The following is a 27,781-nucleotide window of genomic DNA, read 5'->3' as shown; positions in this document are numbered from 1 at the left end:
ATCTAACATCTAAAAATCAAAGAAAAAGTCTAAAAAATTAAAAGGCCAGCTCTCCAAAGGAATAAAGCAAAACTGTGATCATATACAAAGTGATATCTAAAGTAAAAACCAAAACAAAACACCAGAAACCTAAGAACCATTCTCTACACCTCTCTCTCTCTCATCTCCAAAATCTAACTGGCCATAAATCTTTCAATTTTACCTTACCATCTCCTGCATCTTTTAACATTTCATTTACACAACCACAATAACCATCTTCAGTTTCTCATTTGAACCACTGCTACTCCTTTCCTTGGGCATATTCTCTTCCTGCAATGCATTCCCCACTTTCCAAAATAAAAGGACCTTTGAAAATTCAAAACTGACCACGCTACTCCTCAAATTGAAATCCTTCAACGAATCTCCTCTTTCTACAAAATAAACCTGTCTGTCATCTCCTTAATCTAATCTTCTGGCACTTAAGATACAATGACAATGACAAATACAACCCAGTCATGTGGGTTCATCTCATTATCAGGAAAGGATGATGTTTCTTGAGGGTTTACTATGTACCTGGGCCTATGATAAACACTTTACATGGATGATCTCATTTAACTCTGACACAATCTTTCAAGTTATATGCTATTATTATCACATATTATAGGTGAGGAAACTGAGTTCTTAGGGAACCTTACAAATCACCTAATGTCACATGGCTATCAAATGGCAGTTCCAAGACAGAAACCTAAGTCTGATTCCAGGATAAAGTATCTTATGTCCACCTACATCTTTGGAGGTCCCTTCAAAGTACCAAGCTATCTCCATACATATACTTTCTTATCTGCCAAAAGGACTTAGATTTGTCCTTTTCTGAAGTCTTCCCTGACCCCACCACCAGGAACCCCTAACAGTTTTGATCACTACCTTCTCTGTGTCATCACCTACATTATACAAGATGTCCTCATACTTCGGCCATTGTGAGAGTAATCTTGGAAGGTTGGTGAAAAGTGCAAATGCTTGGCTGAATCTCATGAAGACTGACAGTCTGTTAGGGTGGAGTCTCATCATCTGGATTTTTAACAAGATTTCAAGATAACTATAGTGCACAATTATCTGAGAAGTACCAATTTATCTAAACTATAGTTACTGTGTTTACACTGTAATTTTGCAATTATTGCTACTTTCGTGTTCTTACTCTCAGTTAGTTTGAAGCTTTTTTTTTTAGGGCTGGGTCTTATGCAAATATGCAGCACTAACACCTAGAAAGTATACCTAACATTTAGTAGGTAGTCAACAAAATTTTAATAAACAAGTATGTTTGTGCTTATATTTTGGAAGCAATAAGGAGATGGAAAATTATGGGAGGAAATTAATTATGGCCTTTCTTCAGTAGATAATAGGAAAACAATGATATGAAGTTATCAAAATGGACCTCTAGAAATATTGACGAGACCAAGGCATGAGAAGGATAAATTGGGCAGAAGGAACATCAGATCTGTATAATCATAATCATAATCATACTCATAATCAGGTATCCCAAAGTTAAAATGGCATGATCTCAAGTCAAAGGAGAAAAATTGCACTATATGATAAACATCAGCCATTTGTCAGCATTTCCCTTTTAAGTAAACACAAAGCAAGGCCTATGTGTTTAGTATGTGCCATCAGATAATCTAGCTTGTTTTTTTTCTGAAAACCTCATGACTGAGTAGGAAAATCAGACAGAGAAAATATTCACTTGCTAGAAGGAATCTCAGCCAAATTTCCTTTTCTCAAGACAGAAGAACATCTGCCATGTTTCCTGAAACATTTACTTAAAACTTACTTAAAATATTCCTTTAGGGATTTAGAAAGAGTCCACTTTCTTGGTTAAAAGGAAAAAAAAACATGAAATCTGTCATTTTTACAGCAAACCTTAATGTCTTTTGCATCTGTTGCTGGTATTCATAGTGTGATTATGAGACTGTTATTTCTCCAATGTGATTACTTCCTTATGTTACCCTGTGAGCAGAACTGTTATATCAGGGGTTGTCAGAAATGAAATACCAAAGATGTGCAGTGAAATAGGTGTCTTCTCAATGGAGAAAAGCTAATATAACTACCTTGTTTATAACACACACACACACACACACACACACACACAATTATTTTTCCCAGTACCTAAGTGCTTAAGCATTTTGCTTTTTCTAAATATTGAAACAAATTAAAAAAAATTTTTCTTAAAATCCTTGTTTATACTCATTTAAAAATATATTTTTTTTCTTACAGAGGATATTGTGTTCTTAGATCTCAACCACTGATTTGGGAGGCTTCTGAATACATAAGGAAGGTCTTCAAAAGTTTTATGTCTAGTTAATACAATCTGCCTCCACAAGTGGACAGACTCTTACATTACCACAAAATATTCTTCCACTAAGTGGATATTACCATTTTGAAACAGAAATTAAGGTGCCCTTTCCTCAAATAAGTCAGATTATTTGCAAAAAAATCATTGTGTTTGGGTATATTCTCTCAAGTTTCTGGAAATAATACACTCAATTTGCAAACAGTGAACAGACAGACTTTGAGATTGCCATGCTGGACACTGTACCAAAACCACATCTGCTCTACCCAGCATTTGATCCACCAAATCCATTGAAACTGCTTTTCAACATGTTATTGACAAAGCAGTTAAAATGCATGCCATAGCTAGTTTTATATATTTGTCTTTAAAGACTAGAGCAGAGGTTATTAGTCGTTTTAATTCTGTAAAGTTCTATTTAAATTTCCTTGTTCAACGTTTCCCCATTCTCTTGCACTTACTCAATATTTTGCAAATACTATGTTAATGCCCTTATTGATTAGACAATAGATTTGAAAACATTTAGAATATTCCAAAATGTATTTAATTAATTAAAGTAACAGTAGGCATTCTTCGGCACCAATTTCTCTACTGTCCACTAAATGTATCTCTTTTTCCCCTCCTCTCTTAATCTGTCCTTCTGTCCTATTTGGGCTCTTTTTCCCCATACTTTCTAACTTTCTTTTTCTCATATAATTCTCTACATTTCTTCATTTCTCTATTTATAGTTCCCATTTTAATTCAGGTTCACTGACTTTGTTTAAAAACAACACACAAAACTGGAGGATATTTTTCAGACAATATTACCACATGTAACTATTTAGTGAGGCATTTATTTAATTTCTCCAAAAAGAAAGTTCTTTTCTACCTGGAGAATATTTTAACTTCTTCTGTTAAGTTATAATTTGATAAAAATTAATATTTTAATATACTTTTATAAGCCCTTTGTAGTACTGGTATTTTTATTATATTTACCTTAATCCAGGGATTATTTTAGAATTTTGTACCTATTAAAAGAAAGCATTCACTTGGACTGGAAGAATTAGTATTGTTAGAATGGCCATACTACCAAAAGCAATCTACAGATTTAATGCGATCCCTATCAAATTACCCATGACCATTTCACAGAACCAGAACAAATAATCTTAAAATTTATGTGCAACCACAAAAGACCCTGAATTACCAAAGCAATCCTGAGGAAAAAAAACAAACCCCTCCCAGACTTCAAACAATATTACAAAACTATAATAATCAAAACGGCACTGTGTTGGTGCAAAAACAGATGTATAGATCAATGGAATAGAATACAGAGCCCAGAAATAAACACACACACCTGTGGTCAATTAATCTTCAAAAAAGGAGACAAGGATATACAATGGAGAAAAGGCAATCTTTTCAGCAAGTGGTGTTGGGAAAGCTGGACAGCCTCATGTAAATCAATGAAGTTAGAACACTCCCTCACACCACATACAAAAATAAACTCAAAATTGTTTAAAGATCTAAACATAAGATGTGACACCATAAAACTCTTAGAAGAGAACATAGGCAAAACATTGTCTGACATAAATTGTAGCAATATTTTCTTTGATCATATTCCCAAGGCAAAAGAAATAAAAGCAAAAATAAACAAATGGGACTCAATCAAACTTATAAGCTTCTGTACAGCCAAGGAAACCATAAACAAAATGAAAAAATAACCTATGGATAGAATGGGCATCAACAGAAAATCTACAAACAACAAATGCTGAAGAGGGTGTTGAGAAAAGGGAACCCTCTTGCACTGTTGATGGGAATGTAAATTGACACAGCCACTATGGAGAACAGTATGGAGGTTCCTTAAAAAACTAAAAATAGAATTACCATATGATCCAGCAATCCCACTACTGGGCATATACCCAGAGAAAACCATTACTGAAAAAGACACATGCACCCCAATGTTCATTGCAGCACTATTTACAATAGCCAGGTCATGGAAGCAACCTAAATGCCCATTGACAGATGAATGGATAAAGAAGATGCGGTACATATATATAATGGAATATTACTCAGCCATAAAAAGGAACAAAATTGGGTCATTTGTTGAGACATGGATGGATCTAGAGACTGTCATACAGAATGAAGTATGTCAGAAAGAGAAAAACAAACATCGTATATTAATGCATATATGTGGAACCTAGAAAAATGGTACAGATGAACCAGTTTGCAAGGCAGAAATTGAGACACAGATGTAGAGAACAAATGTATGGACACCCAGGGGGGAAAGCGGCAGGGGGTAGTGGTGGTGGTGTGATGAATCGGGCCATTGGGATTGACATGTATACACTGATGTGGATAAAACTCATGACTAATAAGAAACTGCTGTATAAAAAAATAAATAAAATAAAATTCAAAAATTCAGAAGAAAACCAAAAAAAAAAGAAATACAAAAAAAAAGAAATACCTACAGAATGGGAAAAAATATTTGCAAACAATGCTACTGACAAGGGATTAATTTCCAAAATATACAAATAGCTCATGTAACTCAGTATCAAAAAAAAAACAAATAAACCAGGAAACCCAATCAAAAAATTGACTCAAGACCTAAATAGACATTCCAAACAATTCATACAGATGGCCAATAGGCATATGAAAAGATGCTCAACATCGCTAATTATTAGAGAAATGCAAATCAAAACTACAATGAAGTATCACCTCACACTGGTCAAATGGCCATCATCAAAAAGTCTACAAATAGAGCTTCCCTGGTGGCGCAGTGGTTGAGAGTCCGCCTGCCGATGCAGGGGACACGGGTTCGTGCCCCGGTCCGGGAAGATCCCACATGCCACGGAGCGGCTGTGCCCGTGAGCCATGGCCACTGATCCTGTGCGTCTGGAGCCTGTTGCTCCGCAACGGGAGAGGCCACAACAGTGAGAGGCCAGCGTACCGCAAAAAAAACAAAAAAAAAAAAAGTCTACAAATAATAAATTCTGGAGAGGGTATGGAGAAAAGGGAACCCTCTTACAATGTTGGTGGGTATGTAAATTGGTGCAGCCACTATGGAGAACAGTATGGAAGTTCCTTAAAAAAATAAAAATAGAGCTATCATATGATCCAGCAATCCTACTCCTGGGCATATATCTGGAAAAGACAAAAACTCTAATTCTAAAAGATACATGTACCCCAATGTTCATAGCAGCACTATTTACAATAGTCAAGATATCGAAGCAACCGAAATGTCCACTGACAGATGAATGGATAAAAATGTCTTATAGGGCTTCCCTGGTGGTGCAGTGGTTGGGAGTCCGCCTGCCGGTGCAGGCGACACAGGTTTGTGCCCCGGTCTGAGAGGATTCCGCATGCTGCGGAGCGGCTGGGCCTGTGAGCCATGGCCGCTGAGCCTGCGCCTCCGGAGCCTGTGCTCCGCAATGGGAGATGCCACAATGGTGAGAGGCCCACGTGCCACAAAAAAAAAAAAGTCTTATACACAATGGAATACTACTCAGCCACAAAAAAGAATAAAATATTGCCATTTGCGGCAACATGGATGGACCTAGAGATTACCATACTGAGTGAAGTAAGACAGACAAAGGCAACTATATGATATCACTTGTATGTGGATTTAAAAAAATAATACAAATGATCTTATTTACAAAACAGAAACAGACTCACAGACATAGAAAACAAACTTATGGTTACCAAAGGAGCAATGAGTTGTGGGAGGGATAAATTAGGAGTATGGGATTAACAGATACACACTTCTATACATAAAATATATAAACAACAAGGATTTACTATATAGCACAGGGAACTATATTCAACATCTTGTAACAACCTATAGTGGAAAAGAATCTGAAATAAATATATATATATAGGTAAAACTGAATAACTTTGCTGTACATCTGAAACTAACACAATATTGCAAATCAACTGTACTTCAGTTTTTTAAAAAGTGAGCATTCAGTAAATGTTTTGATGGCTTAGTTAAGGCCTCTCAACAATGTTTAAAAAGTGGTGATCATCTTACCATCTTCTAATAGGATTCCACTTTGTGGTTTTTGAAAAATATAGTTAGCACTGTCCTTAGATTGCCTAAATACAGTGTCTAGTATTTTGCTTGTTTTTCTCTTGGGTAGAGAATCCAGATATCTAATAATTCTTAAGAAGTATCCGGGGACCAGTTTGAAACTAAAGCATCATTTTGTGAACATTTACTTTAGATTATGTGAATTCATTCCTAACAAATTAAATGCCAGTCCCTATGAGTAGCCTCTAGATCATTAGGAGAGTTGGTAGTCTTATTATTTAAAGCAACTGCTCGTAAGATACATTGATACACCATTTGTTCTTATGCTCATTCATTACCAATGGTAAGTTCTTTCTCACATTTTTGAGTAGTATTCAGATAACTAATTTAGAAACTATTAGCATTCCCTGATTGCTCGTTTTATAGAAATATCTAGTTGTAACATAGTTGGACAATAATCACAAATATAGGGAAAAAACACATTTCACATAATAAAGTTTACACTTGATTAGGACAGAGATTTATCTCATTCATCTTCCAATCCCTCTACAGTTCTAATCAGACTTTCCTTGACATGGTTAGGTACTCAACTTTACTTTTAAAATTAAATATCATAATTAAATATGCTTAAATTGTATATTTCTAGTATATTTTGCCTACTCTGTCAAAGATGTTAGCTTCTAAGACCTAAAATTGAGAGATTTAAATCCACTAGTCACTGTTTTCCCTTAAGAGTAGCAAATTCTCAATCCTTTGTTCTAGGAGTTATTAACACCTATTATTTGTTAAGATATGGCTTAAGTTCCTTCATTTATTGATACAAATAAGAGGTTCTAACCAAAAGAACAGCTTGAAAAATATTATAGATAACTGGATAAATAATTCCATTAAACTGTAATGTCCCTATACTGTTTACCTTATACAAATAAAGGACCTTTTTGGCATTCAACAAAATATTTTATTTTAGAAATTTGAAAGTTGTATAAAATAGACTAAAAAAGTTTCTTCAATTTCTTTGTTATTATGATAATTTAATAGTTTATATCATGAATAACTATCAAAACATATGCTGCTTTCGAACTACATCACCTATATGATGTCAAATTTCTGATTATGACATTCCACACCTTTCAGGAGTAGCCCTGCCTACAATCCTTGCAGGCAAGGCTGCAATCCTTGTAACATGCCACGTATCACAGCTCTGTCTAAACCTGAAGTTTGCATGCTAAAAATATCCACTCTTTCTTGTTTAACTGTAAAACTCCTGGTTATTTGTTAAGATTCAGCCAAAGTGTTGCCTCCTATTTGAAGTATTTCCTGAACTTCTTAAATGGAGCTGATTTCTTATTGCTTTTGTGCACTCTCCCATAAATATCTCTACTCCTGTATTCATAGCACTGTATTATTGCTTATCTCTGCCTCTTCTACTAGACTGTGATCTTCTCAAAACTGATACTGTGACATATTTATCTTTGCACTTCCCATATTGAGCATTGTGCCTATTATATAGTAGGCATTCAAAAATATTTATTGGTTGAATGAAAAATGAATGAATGAAATTTTTGTACTTATTTGTCACCTATTTACACTACAATGATACATTTACTATATCTGAGGTTAGCAATAGCTGGAAAATGAACCTCAACATAAAACAAAAATAATTGTCAAAAATCAATTAATTACTATTTATTTAGTACATGCCCATCGTTGTCGTAGCCTCTGTTCGTTTCCACAGGGCATTTCTTTTCTATCAGATCTTCCTGTGTAAGTAATGATGTTACAATGATGGATTGACTGGCCTGGACAAAGTGATATTGAGGAGATAGTACTCAATGGGATACCTTCAGAAAGCAGAAACCAACAGAATTATAAAATGTGTACAGACCAACGTGCTACATTCCTCTGTGAACACTAGCATAGGTGTAGGTATACTGATGTCAGTGATATATATCAACATTACATATTTGTTATCTTTTGCTTCTAGGTGTTGTGTCACTTATTCCTTACTCAGGCAACATATGTGTTGTGAATGCATTATAAGATTCAAGGACTGGTCTCAGTGCAAGAGACAAAAGGATATCCTAAGTGGACATGGTCCTGTACTAATGGCCAATCGTGTCTTCCTAGAGCTTACATTCTAGGAAAACAGTAAATAAACCCCAAATTTCCAAAATAATCACCCAATTACACTTGTGATAATTTTATGTAGCAAAAAACACACTGTCTCATATATGTATTTAATTAGAGTATGTAAGCCTTTTTTGTGTTTGAAAGTTTTCTAGGAAGTTGGGAGACAAATATATATTTTCTATGCCAACAAGAAAAGCCACTTACTCCAACTTCAGTTTTAAAATTTCTTCAGGATCCAGTTCTTTTTTTCACAATTTGAAAATACTTGTAATGAAACAGGAGTCACTACAATTGATACCACAGAAATTCAAATGATCGTAAGAGACTACTATGAACAACTGGACACCAACAAATTGGATAACCTAAAAAAAAATGGGTAAACTTATAAAATCATATAACCTACCACGACTAATTCATGAATAAACAGAAAGTCTGAATAGATCACTAATGAATAAGGATATTGACTCAATAATCAAAAATCTCCCAACAAAGAAAAGCCCAGGACCAGATGATTTCATGGGTGAATTCTACCAAACATTTAAAGAATTAACACTGATTCTACTCAAACTTTTCCAAAACACTGAAGGGGGAACAGTCACAAATTCATTTTATGAGTCCAGCATTACCCTGATACCATAGCCAAAGGCACTACAAGAAAACTGTAGGACAATAAGCCTGATGAATATAGATGCAAAGATCCGCAGCAAAATACTAGCAAACCAAATTAAACAGCACATCAAAAGGACCATACACCATGACCAAGTAGAATTTATTCCTGGGATACAAAGACGATTCAATCAGTAAACATGATACACCAATTAGCAGAATGAAGGATGAAAACACATGACCATCTCAATAGATGCACAGAAAAAAGAATTTGACAAAATACAAAATTCTTTCATAATAAAAACTCTCAACAAATTACATACAGAATGTACCTCAAAATAATACAGGCCATATATGAAAAGCCCAGAACTATCATCACATTCAACAGTAAAATACTGAAAGCTTTTCATCTAAGATCAGGAGCAAGGTAAGGATGCCAACTCTTAACACTTCTACTAACATAATACTGGAATCATATACAAAGAAATTAGGTGAGGAAAAGCCATAAAAAGCATCCAAATCAGAAAGTAAAAATTAAAGGTAGCTGTTTGAAAATGACATGATCTTAAATGTAGAAAACCCTAACTTCAAGTACTGCTAGTACTAATAAATGAATTATGTTGTTTCTGGATACAAAATAAACACACAGAAATCATTCATAATTGATACACTGACATTAACATCAAACTCTTCTAAAAGGAAAAATTTTAAATGTTGCCTGGGACTTACCTGGGGGGCAATGGTTAAGAATCCACCTGCCAATGCAGGGGCAACTGGTTTGATCCCTGGTCCGGGAATATCCTACATGCCACACAGCAACTAAGCCCGTGCACCACAACTACTGAGCCTGCACTCTAGAGCCCGTGAGCCACAACTACTGAGCCTGCATGCCACAACTACTGAAGCCCGTGCACCTAGAGCCTGTGCCCCACAACAAGAGAAGCCACTGCAATGAGAAGCCCATGCACTGCAATGAACAGTAGCCCCTGGTTGCCACAACTAGAGAAAACCCCCATGCAGCAATGAAGATCCAACCCAGCCAAAAATAGATAAGTAAACAAATAAATTTATAATAAATAAATAAATAAATAAATAAATAAATAAATAAAATGTTCCTGTTTACGGTAGCACCAGAAAGAATAAAATACTTACGAAAACACTTAGCCAAGGAGGTGAAAGGATTTTACTCTGAAAACTACAGACTATTCATGAAAGAAATTTTAAAAGATACAAATAAGTGGAAAGATAGTCTGTGTTCATGAACTAGAAGTCTTAATATTGTTTCAATATGAGCTACAGATTCAATGCAATTTCTATCAAAATCTCAATGGTGTTTTTTACTGAATTAGATAAACCTAAAATTCATAAGGAACCTCAAAAGATCCAAAATAGCCAAATCAATGTTGAAAAAGATGAACAAAGTGATATCACACTTCATGATATCAAAATATAGCTACAAAAGCTACAATAATTAAAACAGTATGGTGTTGGCATAAAAATAGACATATAGATGAATGGAACAGAGGAGTGAGTCCAAAAATAAACCCCCACACAGTTAAGTTATCTTTGACAAGGGTGTCAAAATATACAATGGGGAAAGGATAATCTCTTCAACAAATGATGCTGGGAAAACTGGATATCCATAAGCAAAATAATGAAATTAGAAACTTATCTTACATCATATATAAAATTAATTCAAAATGAATTAAAAACTACATCATTGACTACATCAAACTAAAATGTTGCTGCATAGCAAACAATCAGCAGAGTTAAAAAGTCACCTACTAAAGAATGGGAGAAAATATTTTCAAACTGCATATATAATACAGTGTTAATATCCAAACTACATAATGAACTCCTACAACTTGATTAAAAAAATATAATCCGATCAAAAATGCTACGAAATGGGCAAAGGACTTGAATAGACATTTCTACAAAGATGACATACAAATGTCCAACAGGGATAGGAAAAGATTCTCAACATCTCTGATCTTTAGGGAAATGCAACTCAAAACCACAACGAGATATCACCTCACACCTAATTAGGATAGCTGCTTGTCAAAAAAAGAAAAAAAAAAAGAGGAGTGATGTCAGCAAGATGGCCTAATATGTTTCTCATTCTCATTCACGTTCTTTCCTCAGCAACAACAATATGGCAATCATCCATGGACAAGAGTGCCTGTGGGACATGTGGAAATACAGGTAAAAGATTAGGAAACCCCAGTGCAGTGCAAGAACAAGGAGAGCCATTTTGAAAAGAGTCATTTGAGTCAGACCCAGGTGGCTAACTCAGAAATAATTCCAAAGCCCTGATAATTTAGCAACACCCCATTTGCTTTTGGTTCTCTCACCAGTACCATACGCCAAGAGACCCAGGAGGAGTCTCACCTACCCGTTCGTCAGGCAATAGGCTTACAGACCTTGGTACTGGCTGTGGACCCTAAAGTTCTCCTTGAGCTAGCTCCATCCCCTCTCAAGCCATGGTCTGGGAGCCTCTGAAGAACACTGAATTGCACAATCACCCATGAAGGAGAGACTCTTGTGGAAGTAAAGGAGTCCAGCAGAGAAGTTCCAGCACATCATTAGAGCAAAAATTCAAGATTGGACACATTGCACAGAGTAGAAGGAACAGCTTGACTTTATCTGCTCCACCCTTCCCCCAAGGGAACAGGGTTTGGTGCCAAGAGATCGCTTTTTGACCCATGACTTCTCCTGTGGGGGAAGAAAGAGTCTGTGAGTGCGTGCCTGACTTCCCCAGCTGTGCAGGATGCTACCAAATAGGAAAAAGGCTCATTTTTCTCTCACCTCAACCTGAGTTCTGAGTTATGACATGCACTGTGAATAACTGGAAAACAGAAGCCAGGGCTCAGAAAGGGACATATCAAGGGGATATGGATCTTATTAAACAATTCAGGGACTCCATCAGGAGGCAAACCCATGAGCCAGTGGGGACACCTTGCCTATGGATCCCTCTAGCTGGACCACGGGCAAGCTTTTGCAGATGGCTAGTGAGCATTCACAGAAATCTGGCCTGATTCTGTGGATCTGGAAAAGACTACAAACTTGAGCATTTGTCACTACCCTCGGGAAAGCAAGGGTCTACAGGATTGAGAGAAGTCATACAAGCTTAAGAATTCTGCCACAAGAGAGAGCGAGAAGTGGAGCATGCATATCCATAGAAAGTATAAAAAACCTTCAGAATCCCTAGCAGGTCTGAGGAAAGGTACTTCTCTCCTGAAGTCAGTCATGAGAGTAACCAACCCCAAAGACATGGAGATCTGTAATTTACTCAGAAAGGAATTCAAAATTTTTAGGAAGCTGAAGGAGCTACAAGAAAACACAAAAATTAATTGAACAAAACCAGGAAAACAATACATGATCAAAATGAGAAGTTTAACAGAGATAGAAATTATAAAAAAGGATCAAACAGAAATTCTTGAGCTGAAAAATGCACCTAATGAATAAAAAATGCAAAAGAGAGTTCAAGTAGAAGAATTTGTGAATTAGAAGAGAGGATGCTTGAAATTTATGTAATCAGAGGAGAAAATAAGAAGAAAAATTCAAAGAGTGAAGAAAGCCTAAATGATCTATGAAATATTATCAAAAGAAAAGAATCTCTAAACTACTGGACTACCAGAGGAGAAAAGAGAAAGATAGGAATAGAAAGCTTATTAAAGAAATAGTGGCTGAGAACTTCCTAAATCTGGGGAGAGATCTCAACAGTCATGTTCATGAAAGTCATGGGTCCCCAAACAAACTCAACTTAGAGAGATCTTCTACAATATGAATTACAATAAAACTGTAGAAAATCAGTGACACATAGAGAATCTTAAAAGTAGTAAGAGAAAAAAAGCTTGTAACTTACAAGGGAACTTGCATAAGGTTTTCAGCAACTCTCTCTGGAGAAACCTTACATGCATGAACAGAGAGGGATGTTATATTCAAAGTGCTGAAAGAATAACACTGCCAAGCAAAAGCATTCTATACAGCAAAGCAGTTCACCAGAGGACTTCAGAGGAAGGCGAGATAAAGATGTTCCCAGACAACCAAAAGCTGAGGGAGTTCATCACTACTAGACATGCCTTTCAAAAAAATACTGAAAGGAGTTCTTCAAGTTGAAATGAAAGGACACTAATTAGTAACATGAAAACATGAAAATGTACAACACACTGGTAAAGGTAAGTATATATTCAAATTCAGAATACTCTAATACTATGGGGGTGGATTAACCATTTAACACTATTATAAAAGTTAAAGGACAAAAGTTTTAAAAATAACTATAGCTACAATAATTTGTTAATAAATACAAAATATTGAAGAGGTAAACTGTGACATCAAAAACATAAAAGGGGGGCTTCCCTGGTGGCACAGTGGGTCTCTGCCTGCCAATGCAGGGGACACGGGTTCAAGCCCTGGTCTGGGAAGATCCCACATGCCGTGGAGCAACTGGGCCCGTGAGCCACAGTTACTGAGCCTGCGTGTCTGGAGGCTGTGCTCTGCAACAACAGAGGCCGCGATAGTGAGAGGCCTGCGCACCGTGATGAAGAGTGGTCCCCGCTTGCCACAACTAGAGAAAGCCCATGCACAGAAACGAAGACTCAACACAGCCATAAATAAATAAATAAATTAATTAATTTAATAAAACATAAAAGGGAAGTAAAAGGGAATATAACAATCATAAATATATGTAAACCGAACATCAGAGCAACCAAATATGTTAAGCAAATGTTAACAGTTCTGAATGGAGACATAGACAATACAATAATAGTAGGGGACTTCAATACCCCGCTTTCAACAACTGATAGATCATCCAGACATCAAATCATTAAGAAAACACTGAATTTGAACTATACTTTAGACCACATAGACCGAAGAGACAGAGACATATACAAAGCATTCCTTCCAAAGTAGCAGATTGCAAGTTCTTCTCAAGTTCAAACAGAATATTCTACATGACAGATCATACATTATGTCACAAAAACTGTCTTACCAAATTTAAGATTGAAATCATATCAAACATCTCTTTTGAGCACAATGACATGAAAATAGAAATCAGTAACAGGAGGAAAACTGGAAAATCCATAACTATTTGAAATTAAACAATAAACTCCTGAACAATCAATGAGTCAAAGAAGAAATCAAAATATATCCTGAAAGAAACAAAATCAGAAATGCAATATACCCAAACTTATGGGATGCAGCAAAAGCCATTCTGAGAGGGAATTTTATAGCAATAAATGCCTGCATTAAGAAAAAAGAAAGATCTCAAAAAAAAAAAAAAGCTAAATTTACAACTCAATGAACTAGAAAAAGAATACACTAAACCAAAAGTTAGCAAAATGAAGAAAATAACAATTATGAAAGCAGAAATAAAATAGAAGAATATAAAAACAATAGAAAAGACCAAAGAAACAAGGAGCTGGTTTTTAAAACATAAACAAAATTTAGAAAACTTTAAATAGATTAAAAAAGAAAGAGAACTCAAATAAAATCAGAAATGAAAGACAGGGCATTACACTGATACCACAGAAATACAATGGATCATAAGACACTGTTATGAACAATTACACACCAACAAATTAGATAACCTAGAAGAAATGGATAAATTCCAAGAAACATACAGCCTACCAAGACATAATAAAGGCCACATATGAAAAACCCACAGCTAACATCACAGTCAATGGTGAAAGGTTAAATGCTTTTCATCTATGATTAAGAAAAAGACTAAGGGTGACCACTCTCATGACTCCTATTCAACATAGTACTGGAAGTCCTAGTCAGAGCAATTAGGCAAGAAAAAGAAATGAAAGGCTTCCAAATAGAAAAGTAAAAGTAAAACTGTCTATTTTGGAAGATGATATGATCTTATATAGAGAAAAATCCTAAACATGCCACCAAAAAATGTTAGAATAAATCAATTTAATAAAATGCCGCATATGAAATCAACATAAAGAAATCAGTTGTGATACTATGCAATAGCCATAAAATATCTAAAAAAGAAAGAAAACAATCCCATTTATAATAGCATTGGAAAAAAATAGTAAAATAGGACCAAATTCCACCAAGGTGGTAAAACATCTGTACAATAAAACTCATAAGACATTGATGAAAAAAATCTGTAGAATACACAAATAAATGGGAAAATATTCCATATTCATTAATAGGAAGAACTAATATTGTCAAACTGTCCATACTACCCAAAGCCACCTATAGATGTGGAAATGAATATTGGTACAGCCACTATGGACAACAGCATGGAGGTTCTTCAAAAAATTAAAAATAGAACTATCATATATCCAGCAATCCCACTTCTTAGTATATATTCAAAGGAAATGAAATCAGGATCTCAAAGAGATACCTACACTACATGTTCATTGTAGCATTATTTGTAATAGCCAAGATATGAAAACAACCTAAGTGTCTTTCTACAGATGAGTAAGAAAAAGATGTGGGACATATATACAATGAAATATTATCCAGCCATGTAAAAGAAGGAAATCCTGCCATTTGCAATAACAAAAAATGACCTCCAGGTTATTATGCTAAGTGAAATAACTCAGAGAAAACAAATACCATATGATCTCAGTTACATGTAGAATTTAAGAAAGACAAACTCTTAGAAACTATGAGTAGAATGGTGGTTGCCAGTGGCTGGGATTGAGAGAAATGGGGAGATGTGAATCAAAGGGTACAAACTTCCAGTTATAAGATGAATAGTTCCGAGGATCCAGTGTACAACATGGTGACTATAGTTAATGATATTGAATCATTCAAAGTTACTAGGAGACTAGATCTTAAATGTTCTCATCACAGAAAACAAAAGTGATTATGTGAAGTAATGGAAGTATTAACCATCCCTATTGTGGTAATCATTTTGCAGTAGATACAGGTATCAAATCAACACATCATATATTTTATTTATTTATTTATTTATTTATTTATTTAATTGAAGTATAGTTGATTTACAGTGTTGTATAACATTGGGGTGCATGCATCTTTTTGAATTTTAGTTTTCTTTGGATATATGAGGAGTGGGACTGCTAGATCATATGGCAACTCTATTTTTAGCTTTTAGAGAAGCCTCCATACTGTTTTCCATAGTGGCTGCACCAATTTACATTCTGAACAATTCACACTGTATATTTTAAACTTACACAATGTTATATGTTAGTTAAATCTCAGCAAGCTGGAAAACTAAAACATTTGCATCATGTTCACAAAAGAAGCTGGTTTATAGTTTTATACTGAGACAAGTATTGGGACCTATGGTATACGCCACAAAAAGTAGATGGAATAATTTAAATGGCACTGTGATTACCTGGTTTTGAAAGATCTGGTAATATTTCTGGGTGAAGCCTTTTGGACCAGGTATGTTTTTTTGTATTTTAATAACTATTGTCTATATTGGTCCTATGATAATTGGTCTATTTAGAATATCCGTCTTTACTAGTGTCAATTTTGGTAAATTTCATAATGCATTTTTGTTTATTTCTTCTTATAGTTCATGCTGATTTACTTTAAGAATTGTTGTTGTTATGTCATTTGGTGCAAAAATACTCAAAACTGGAGTTTTTGTTATGATTTGTACTCTCCATGATAACTATAAAATGCTCTTATTTATCTTTAAAAAAAAAGGTAAGTGTTGGTGAGAATACGAAGAAATTGGAACCTTTAAACAATGTTGGTTGGAAGGTAAAAGGGTATAGAAACTGGGGAAAACACTATAGAGGTTCCTCAAAAAAATTAAAAGTAGATCTACCTTATGATCTAGCAATCCCATTTCTGGGTATATTTCCAAAAGAAATCAGAATCTCAAGGAGATATCTGCACTCCCATGTTCACTGCAGCATTATTCACAATAGCTAAGATATGGAAACTACATAAATGTCCAGCAAGGGAGGAATGGATAAAGAAAATACATTATATACATACAATGGAATATTATTCAGTCTTAAAAAGGAGAAAAAAATTCTGTTGTATGTGACAACATTGGTGCACTTGATGGACATTATGCTCAGTGAAATAAGCCAGACACAGAAGGACAAATACTACATGATATCACTTATATGAAGTATAGAATAGTCAAACTCATAGAAATATAAAGTAGAATGTTGGTTTCCAGAGGCTGAGAGGAGGGAGAAATGCGGAGTTGCTGTTCAATGGGTATAAAGTTTCAGTTATGCAAGACGGATAAGCTCTAGAGATCTGCTGTACAACACTGCGCCTACAGTTAACACTACTGTATTGTGCACTTAAAACTTTTGTTAAGAGGGTAAATCTTATCTTAAGAGTACTGACACTTAACAAAAAAAGAAAATGTAAATTCTGATGAAAATAATCAGAACTTTATACATATAATTTTGTAGTTGAAGAAACACTTCAAAATCTTAAGAAAGTAAGCCCAAATGTTCTCTTTTGACAAAGTCCATTAACTTTCTATATTCAGAAAAGTAATATTTAAAATTAATATAAATTTGTTCTTAATTTTCCTGAATAGCACATGATATATTTACCTGTGTATTCAAGGTGAAATCCAGCAGCAGAAACACTGATGTCTGATTGAAAATTTAGATATAGATTATTAGATGTACTATTCAAAAGAGGGGGAATTGTTGTTCCTGAAACGATAATTGAAAAAGTAGTTCAGTGATCACATAATAAGTATTATTAATAAAACTAAGTTAACTATTAATTAGCCAGTAAGTTATCACTGAAATTATATATTAGTAAAGTGTTTTACAAAATTTTTAAGTAAAAATATTTCTCACATATTTGTCTTTCATATTACTGTTCTTGACTATCTCCAAGGAGACAGACCTTCGAGAGCACATTAGATTGCTCCCTAAAAATAGGTAGGAGCAAAAAAAGAAAGCTGGTGAAAATCAAAGCAGTAAATTTTACTAGTCACCTAAAATAAATATTTTGAATTTCATGTGGATTTCAATAGTTCATGTACAAGCTAATAATAAACTTAGTTTTAAAGTCTGCATGCGATTTTTATGGTATAATAACAAAATTTTATATGGGCTTAAAGATATATTCATTTATTGGCCTTTATTATGATATTTAAATATATACATTTATGTTCTATACCAGGTCAAGTACCTTGATGTTTCTTACACCCTGACAGCAAAGCTGGTAGTTAGCATTCAAAAAGATGCCAATTATGAACTAGTGTCAGCCTTGTCTCTTAGCAAATGCTTTATAATCGTGTTCTTCTGAACTTCGACAGGAAATCAACTTTAATTATTCAATCACTGAGTTGAATATATAACATATCTGCTTGAACCAATTACTTCTTGACTATTTGACATTGAGTAATAGTTCAAGATCCTTAATTTTACAATTCAAGCAGTTTCAAAAGACAACAATAAAAATAACTGTCAACGGTCTCAAGATAAAGTTCAACAAACATCTGAGTTGATAGTGTTGCAAACATTTTTTTTTGTAATTTTCTAGCTACTTCACACTTGACACAACTCTATGAACCTTAACCACTGAGCCTTCTATAAGAGAAACCAGGACAAACTCATTAAAGAACACATGATTGCTTTTTTTTTCCCCCCCGAACTTGCTCTGTCTATAGTGTCCTAACTGAATCACTGAAGACAGAGGTAAACAGAAACTCAAAGGTCACTCAGACTGCCTTTGGTCTCTGAGGATCTTAGTGATTAAGAGCTCTGACTCTGGAGTCACACCAGCTGGGTCCCAGTCTCATTCTAACATTAGCTGTACGACCTCGGACAACTTAATTTCTCTTTGTGTCAATCACCTACCAGGACTGCTAAAAAGATCATTCAAAATTCTTTCAGTATATCTGAAATATGTAAGTTTATAGTTTAGCTATGTTTATATTTCTAGAGTTAAACACTATAATCAAAATTAAAGTAAAAGGTACAGTTAAAATTAAAACTTCATTTTATCCTAAATATGCTATAAGAAGCTGTTAGATAAATGCATAAACTACCTTTAGAAACCATAACAAATTTTAAAACCTTCTGGTCTTGGAACATATGTATATAGTATGAATTTTATATAATTTAATTCATTTCATAGAATTGATTTTGTATTTTCTTTATTCTCACTCAACAGTACCTGGTAGCATTTACCATGTTGTTACACAGTCTCTATAATTGTTCTAATGGCTGCATAACGTTCTATTAAGTGAATATAACATAATTACCAAGCACTGTCTAATTTTTAACTATTACTACTCATCCTTTTTTTTTAAGGGACAGGGGCATACATACTATTCCTGAACCATAGCTCAACTAAAAATAATACTAGTAACACAAAAACATCAATAAATAATTACACAAATATAGTAACTCTACAGTAAGGTCTTAAACATCAATTTCATTACCTTTAAAGCCTTTCAAACTTCTAACCTTGTAATTTAGTTCATTGCATATAGTTTGTAAAAAGCAAAATTAAAACCACCAAGTCAGAGTTCTAGGGAGCTCTTCAAAGAGAGAGAGAGATCTTACATTCCTAATTATAATGTATTTTAATTAAGCTCAGCTCTCTCATTTACCTGAGTAACTTCCAAGTCTTGGAGCATTGTTGTCTCCCCCATCATAAAAGTCCAGAGAATCCCAATTATGTTCTGTAGCAAAGCTGACAACTTGCACCTATGAAATAATAAGTACTGGTAAGAACACATACTTCTAATGAGACACATATACTATAGTCAACTTATCTCCTCTGCAAGAGAGAGCTTAAAGCCTGGACCATATCATTGTGGCCCTTCATGGAATGACTTTAACAGAACTGATCTTTGCCTTTATGGCACTGGCCTACATGCACTAACTTTTATAATAAAAGCCTCTGAGGCATCTAGGAGTGTTCACTATGGGTATAACATTGAAAATGTCTGTCACTATCTCAGCTTTGGATTAATCTAATGTCTTAGTGCCTGGAATCTGAATCAAGGCATGTTCCAAAACAGTTGTTTAACTTTTTTGTTTTGGAATGTTTGATTCTTGTCAGTGACTGAGTTTTCTCATTTGCTTTACCTATTAGGAAATAACCAGATTTGTGGTCCACATTGAGGACCACATAAGCATATAAGACCCTATAATATATACATTTTTTGAACTAGGTTTATCCTGGATACATTTTATTATGTTTTACTTTGCATAACCTTTGCTAAATTTCCTGTCTTTATTTTATTTTTAAAATTAACATAATAATCCACTATGTACATATTTAATAAATTTCAACATGGATAACCAAAAATAATACTTTATAACTGATTTGGGTATGTCTTTTAAAGATTGTTTTTATAAATAGCTATATTTTTGTAAATGGCATCGTAATAACTAAATCACTGTGAAGGTCCATTAAGTTGATAAGGAAAATGCTGGAGTATAATCCTCTCATGTCTATTAAATTTTATTTAAAGAAAGAGGCATGTGTTCCTTTTTTGCACTTCACTTGGCACAGCTTGAACTTTTGCAAGAACCCAGAAAACCCTCACAACTGTGGATGTTATCTATTGTTCTTTATTACATATTTTATAGTTTAGGAGGAGGTAAAGGAATAGCCTTACTAAATTTATTTTCATTTAGCTGAAGTCTGTTATAGATGTAAGCATCACACTCATTCACTAAGTACTTCTAACAATTGCATTCATTAAAATTTTCTTATCCACAAAATAGGCCTTCATCATGCTTCCATTCAAATGAATGCTGGAGCTTCTTTTCCAGGGATGAGTGCCACATGGCAACAGATACCCTGCCTGTGTGACAGGCATTAGGCCCAATGGCAATGTTCCAGGACAGAAAGAAGACTGGAATTAAAGCTGTATGATTGTAATATAACCCCCGACTCCTTAAACAATGGTCAATTCTCTCTTCATATCTGAATTTTCCTTTCCTTCAATTCAGGAAAAGAAAAAGTCACATTTGGCTTAAAAAAGAAAAAAGAAAGAGAAAATAAAAGTAAGGATTCTTGCAAGAGTTGACAATTGAGATAAGCAAAATGTATCGAGCGGTTTTCCACTGAAAGAAACTGAGTTAGTAAAAACGTAGAGGAGACAAGCCATGAGGGAGATTTAGTGACCCATCAGTAATCCAATTTAGCCACAGTGGAGGGTATTCACACAAGAGAAAATAGGCGTGCAAAGTTAGAAAAAGTAGAGAAAAGTTAGAAAGAGTAAAGGTTCTGGATAAATACAAGAAATATTAGCGTTAGAATATTAGCCGGGCTATACAACTTCCTGGCTCCGTCTACTCACTGGCATGTAACCTGAAAAGAATTGTTATTCTCTCTGTGCCATAGATTTCTTACATAAATCACTGTAATAAAGGCATATAATTCATAGGTTTGCTGTAAAAATTAAAGGATTCTACCTTAGAATAGTACGTAGTGCATACTGAGGATTTAATGTGTCTTAGCTAAGGAAGAGAATGAGAGAGAGGGCTATAAAGACTGAATACCAGCATAATAATTGTGCAATTGAGGAGTATTTCATTGAAGGTTTTAGAAGGTGGATTGAAGGCGCATAATCAGGACTGTGCTTTAAGTAGGTACTACTGAATTGAGTGAAGAAAATAAAAGTGAAAAGACAACTTTAATGTTTATTGCAGTAGTCCACATGAGAAGCAATGAAAGACTAAAGTAGGTTAGTAGGCAGGAATGGTAGAAAGGGGGACCCAAAAGTCACATCACATGTGTTGCTATAGGGGAAATTACTGGATCTTGTGTGATATGAATGGGACATGGAAGTGACAGGAAAGATTTTAAAATAATTTTTTTTTCCTGAGTTATTGAGATCACAGGGATGGCATAAACAAAAATGTAGACATCCTCAGGAAAACCTATTACCTTGGAGAGAGGAAGAAAATCTGTTTAATTCTGGACATATATATATATATATATATATATATATATATATATGAATATGGCTCCCAAAGATATCAGATCCTGACCTCTTGAGCCTGTAAATATTGCCTTGTACAGAAAAGGGTCTTTCAGATGTGAATAAACTAAATATCTTGAGATAAGGAGACTATCCTAGATGATTTAAATGAGCTTTACATGCAATCACACGTGTTCTTATCAGATGTCAGAAAAGATTTGACACAGACAGAAGAGAATGCAGTGTGATCACAGAAGCAGAAATTGGAGTGATGTGGTCAGAAGCCAAGGAATGCTGGCAGGTACCAGAAGCTGGAAGAGGCCAGGAGAGGAATCTTCCCTAGAGCCTGAGCAGAGGGGAGAGTGAACGGTGGTGGGAGAGCAGCCCTGTCAGCACCTCAGTCTCAGGGCAGTAAAACTGATTTGGGACTTTTGGCCTCCAGTACCATGAGAGAATAAATTTCTGTTACTTTAAGCTGTTGAGTTTAGGATTTGTTACAGAAGTCACAGAAAACTAATGCAATTTGCCACTAGGATTCTTGGCAAATTGTGAATGTAGTTTGGCATATTAAACACACAGAGGGTATAGGAGGCTCAAGTAAATAGCTGAGGACCCACAATGACAGAAAGCCAAATGAGAGTCAAGTAAAAGACTTTAAGTCTTTTACTTAAAGGAGCAGCTACAGATTCAGTGTTCAGAAGAACTTTAAATTAGATGGAGTTGTTCATTATGACAACAGGATAGCTTTATGAGGTAATGAATTTCCAATAACTAAAGCCTGGTATCCCTCATAGATACATGCAAATTGCATTTTACTTTGGATGATTATATTGACTCATTATCATCTCATTCTACAAATTGACACAATTAAGTAAACAACATTTTTTTAAACTGATTCATCACATAAAAATTGCTCTCTGCTTGATAACTCTGTTACTGTTAAATGTAGCTCCTTTGGAATTCTCCCTCCAATGTACCTTGCTAAAATAAACAGGCAAACAAATGAATACACTCCTCTCCACACGCTTTTCATGTAACAGTAATACAACAAGCTATTTTATTTGTTGAGGTTATTTCCTCAAAATGCTCAATCATCCTATCTTATTTGTAACTTTTTCAGCATTCCAAATGTTTTTTCTGTTCTTTCCACCAGTGGTTATCCCATTTCATTTCATATATGATTTATTGAATATTCATATAATTCTTTATTCACACACATGTTTAGCCCAACAGAATAAAATAAATTAAACACTGCTTTAAATCTGGTGTACTAGCCAGGTCGTTTTTAGGCTAAGTTAGTGAAATTTTAAATATGTCATATAGTGTGTTTGTGTGTGTGTGTGTGTGTGTGTGTGTGTGTGTGTGTTATAATTTTCTATGATTTAGTGACATGTCTAAAATTAGCAAACATGTAAGAGGTTAATTAGAAAAAAGCTCTTGGTAGTTATATAGAGTATTTAAATTAAAAGTCCAATATGCTTCACACTCTGTAAGTTTGATAAATGCTCTGCTAAACTCAAATTTTGTTTTCTAAAGTACAATCATTAAACACAATGCTTCCTCAGTGAAAGATTTTTTTTTAACATCTTTATTGGAGTATAATTGCTTTACAATGGTGTGATAGTTTCTGCTTTATAACAAAGTGAATCAGCTATATATATATATATATATATATATATATATATATACACACATATATCCTCATATTTACTCCCTCTTCCATCTCCCTCCCACCCTTCCTATCCCACCCCTCTAGGTGGTCACAAAGCACCGAGCTGATCACCCTGTGCTAGGTGGCTGCTTCCCACTAGCTATCTATTTTACATTTGGTAGTATATATAAGTCCATGCCACTCTCTCTCAGTGAAAGATTTTATAGTGTCATTGATACAAGTGTCCAGTTTTGAACAGTGTTTGGCTAGGGCAGTGATATATCACATAACATTATCTGCAGATGTCATATTAGTCCATCATGCTATGTTAACTCCTTAAAGTGGCTTAAAACTCCATGCCTTTTGCAGATATTCATTGGTTCATTCTAAAATATTTACTGAGCACAGACTGCAAGGTACTGTGTTAGCTGCCAGAACAGACTTGGTTACTGCCCTCATGAGTTTATAGGTAATTAAGTAAAAGCAGTAACATGTGACGAGTGTTACAATAAGGAAATTATAGGGATCTGTGAGAACATATACCAAGAGGACTTAATGTGGTTTCAAGTTCATGGAAGTTCTTCCACAGGAACTGTTTTAACCTTGAGACAGAAATAATGAGTAAGAATAAGCCAAATAAAAAGAGATGATGGAGAGTGTTGCCAGCAGAGGGAAGAACATTCACAAAGGCCTAGAGGCAAGAGAGAGAGAGCCAGTTTTCTATAAAGAACTAAATCAGAGGCAAGAAATGAGGATAAAGCACAAAGGTGTAATCAGCTGTGTCGAGGAGCTAAGGATAGTGAGGACAACTGAGGTACTGTAAAGCAGGATAGTTATAGCATTAGATTTTTATTTTTAGAAAATTACTCTCTTTGCCCTGTGAGGAATAGATAGGAGGAGAATATGAACCCAGGACAGGGATGATGGCCACCTAATCTTGAGTGGTAAAAGTGTGGATAGAGAAAATAGACTTACTTGAGAGGTTTGTGAAAGACAGACCTGACATAGTTCTGTGTGCAGCTGGAGACAGAAAAAAATCATCAAGGTTGTTGGCTTGTGCAACTGAATGGTTAAGGGGTTCATTCTGAGACAGACCACAATGAGGAAGATCCACAACTTTGAGAAAAAAGTCATGAAGACAGTTTTGAACAGGTTGAATTAGAGATGTTAGAAGTTTAGCTCAAAATGTTCAGTGTGCAGTTGGATTAATGGCATGCAGCTTAGGTGAAAGGTGTGGGTTAGATATTTAGGTTTAGAAATCATCATTTATTCAAACTACTAGAGCTGATCAATGAATTTGGTAAAGTTTCAGGATACCAAATTAATGCACAGAAATCTCTTGCATTCCCATATACTAATGATGAAAAATCTGAAAGAGAAATTAAGAAAACACTCCCATTTACCACTGAAACAAAAAGAATAAAATACCTAGGAATAAACCTACCAAGGGAGACAAAAGACCTGTATGCAGAAAACTATAAGACACTGATGAAACAAATTAAACATGATACAAGCAGCTGGAGAGATATACCATGTTCTTGGATTGGAAGAATCAATATTGTGAAAATGACTATACTACCCAAAGCAATCTACAGATTCAATGCAATCCCTCTCAGACTATTAATGGCATTTTTTACAGAACTAGAACAAAAAATCTTAAAATTTGTATGGAGATACAAAAGACCCCCAATAGCTAAAGCAGTCTTGAGGGATAAAAATGGAGCTGGAGGAATCAGACTCCCTGACTTCAGACTATATTACAAAGCTACAGTAATCAAGACAGTATGGTACTGGCACAAAAACAGAAATATAGATCAATGGAACAGGATAGAAAGCCCAGAGATAAACCCACACACCTATGGTCAACTAATCTATGACAAAGGAGGCAAGGATATACAATGGAGAAAAGACAGCATCTTCAATAAGTGGTGCTGGGAAAACTGGAGAGCTACATGTAAAAGAATGAAATTAGAACACTCCCTAACACCATACACAAAGATAAACTCAAAATGGATTAGAGACCTAAATGTAGGACTGGACAGTATAAAACTCTTAGAAGAATACATAGGAAGAACACTCTTTGATATAAATCACAGCAAGTTCTTTTCTGATCCACCTCCTAGAGTAATGGAAATAAAAACAAAAAGAAAAGAAACAAATGGGACCTAAGGAAACTTAAAAGCTTTTGCAAAGCAAAGTAAACTACAAACAAGATGAAAAGACAACCCTCAGAACGGGAGAAAATATTTTCAAACAAATCAACAGACAAAGGATTAATCTCCAAAATATATAAACAGCTCATGCAGCTCAATAGTAAAAAAACAAACAACCCAATAAAAAAATGGGCAAAAGGGCCTCCCTGGTGGCGCAGTTGTTGAGAGTCCGCCTGATGCAGGGGACACGGGTTTGTGCCCCAGTCCGGGATGATCCCACGTGCTGCAGAGCAGCTGGGCCCGTGAGCCATGGCTGCTGCGCCTGTGTGTCCGGAGCCTGTGCTCCGCAATGGGTAAGGCCACAACAGTGAGAGGTCCGCATACCGCAAAAAAAAAAAAAAAAATGGGCAGAAGACCTAAATAGACATTTCTCCAAAGAAGACATACAGATTGCCAAGAGGCACATGAAAAGCTGCTCAACATCACTAATTATTAGAGAAATGCAAATGAAAAATACAATGAGGTATCACCTCACACCAGTTAGAAAGAGCATCATCAGAAAATCTACAAACAACAAATGCTGGAGACGGTGTGGAGAAAAGGGAACCCTCTTGCATTGTTGATGGGAATGTAAATTGATACAGTCACTATCGAGAACAGTATAGAGGTTCCTTCAAAAACTAAAAATAGAATTACCATATGACCCAGCAATCCCACTACTGGGCATATACCCAGAGAAAACCATAATTCAAAAAGACACATGCACCCCAATGTTCATTGCAGCACTATTTACAATATCCAGGTCATGGAAGTAACCTAAATGCCCATCGACAGATGAATGGATAAAGAAGATGTGGTATATATATACAATGGAATATTACTCAGCCATAAAAAGGAATGAAATTGGGTTATTTGTAGAAACGTGGGTGGATCTAGAGACTGTCATACAGAGTGAAGTAAGTCAGAAAGAGAAAAACAAATATCGTATATCAACGCATATATGTGGAACCTAGAAAAATGGTACAGATGAACCGGTTTGCAGGGCAGAAATAGACACAGATGTAGAGAACAAATATATGGACACCCAGGGGGGAAAGTGGCGGGGGGTGGTGGTGGTGGCGTGATGAATTGGGCCACTGGGATTGACATGTATACACTGATGTGGATAAAATTGATGACTAATAAGAAACTGCTGTATAAAAAAATAAATAAAATAAAATTCAAAATAATAATAAATAAAAGTCAAAATAATAATTAAAAAATAAATCATCATTTATTCAATCCTTCATTTAAAAACGATGTTTTCTGTTTATCTGCTGTGATTCAGGTCCTGGACATCATCAGCACATAATGGTATTTGAAGCTGTGAAAATAGACAAGGTGGCAGAGAGAATGGTATAATGTGAGATGGACAAAGGCCACAGAATCTCACAAACACCATATCTGATGAAGTGAAGAAGAGGAGATCATGTTCCTAGATGTAGAAGCAGAAGCCATACATGTAGAAAAGAAAACAAAACAAAATCCAAGAGAGTACTGGGTAGAATGGAGGGAAAAGTTGTTTTAAGAGTGAGGGGAGAGGGCTTCCTTGTGGTTGAGAGTCCGCCTGCCAATGCAGGGGACACGGGTTTGTGCCCCGGTCCGGGAAGATCCCAAATGCCGCGGAGCAGCTGGGCCTGTGAGCCATGGCCGCTGAGGCTGCGTGTCCGGAGCCTGTGCTCCGCAATGGGAGAGGCCACAACAGTGAGAGGTCCGCGTACCGCAAAAAAAAAAAAAAAAAAAAAAAAAAAAAGAGTGAGGGGAGAATGGGTAGCATAGAATGTTGCTAACAAAATAGGAAGGATGAGCAATTCAATGGATTTAATGGCAATGGGTCCTCAGTGATCACTATAAGAATGACTCAAATAGAGCACTGGATGCTGAAGCCACATTGCAGGGCGTCAGAAATAGAGGATGAGAACTAGAGGGGAAATGCCAAGGGTATTATTATTTTAAGATGAGATAGAAATGGTCAAGCTGATGTCACTATATAGATACTCTAGGGTAATCTTCATAA

At 35.2% G+C, this 27,781-nt stretch overlaps 1 protein-coding gene across 3 annotated transcripts in view; it reads right to left on the bottom strand.

Moving 5' to 3' along the window:
• The window catches only part of CSMD3 (CUB and Sushi multiple domains 3), a gene marked incomplete at its 5' end in the record, with an annotated part of 1,071,061 nt that overhangs the window by 136,585 nt on the left and 906,695 nt on the right, over positions 1-27,781 (bottom strand). For all 3 annotated transcript variants that reach the window (XM_079901374.1, XM_079901375.1, XM_079901376.1), the window contains 2 exons: positions 17,573-17,677; positions 19,594-19,690. In XM_079901374.1, coding sequence (XP_079757500.1) covers positions 17,573-17,677; positions 19,594-19,690 — 202 coding nt within the window. The remainder of the gene's footprint in view (positions 1-17,572; positions 17,678-19,593; positions 19,691-27,781) is intronic.

Source organism: Stenella coeruleoalba (assembly GCF_951394435.1).
Source record: "Stenella coeruleoalba genome assembly, chromosome: 17".
Lineage (NCBI taxonomy): Eukaryota > Metazoa > Chordata > Mammalia > Artiodactyla > Delphinidae > Stenella > Stenella coeruleoalba.
Note: the sequence above shows the minus strand (reverse complement) of the source record. Positions and strands in the feature narration are given on the sequence as shown.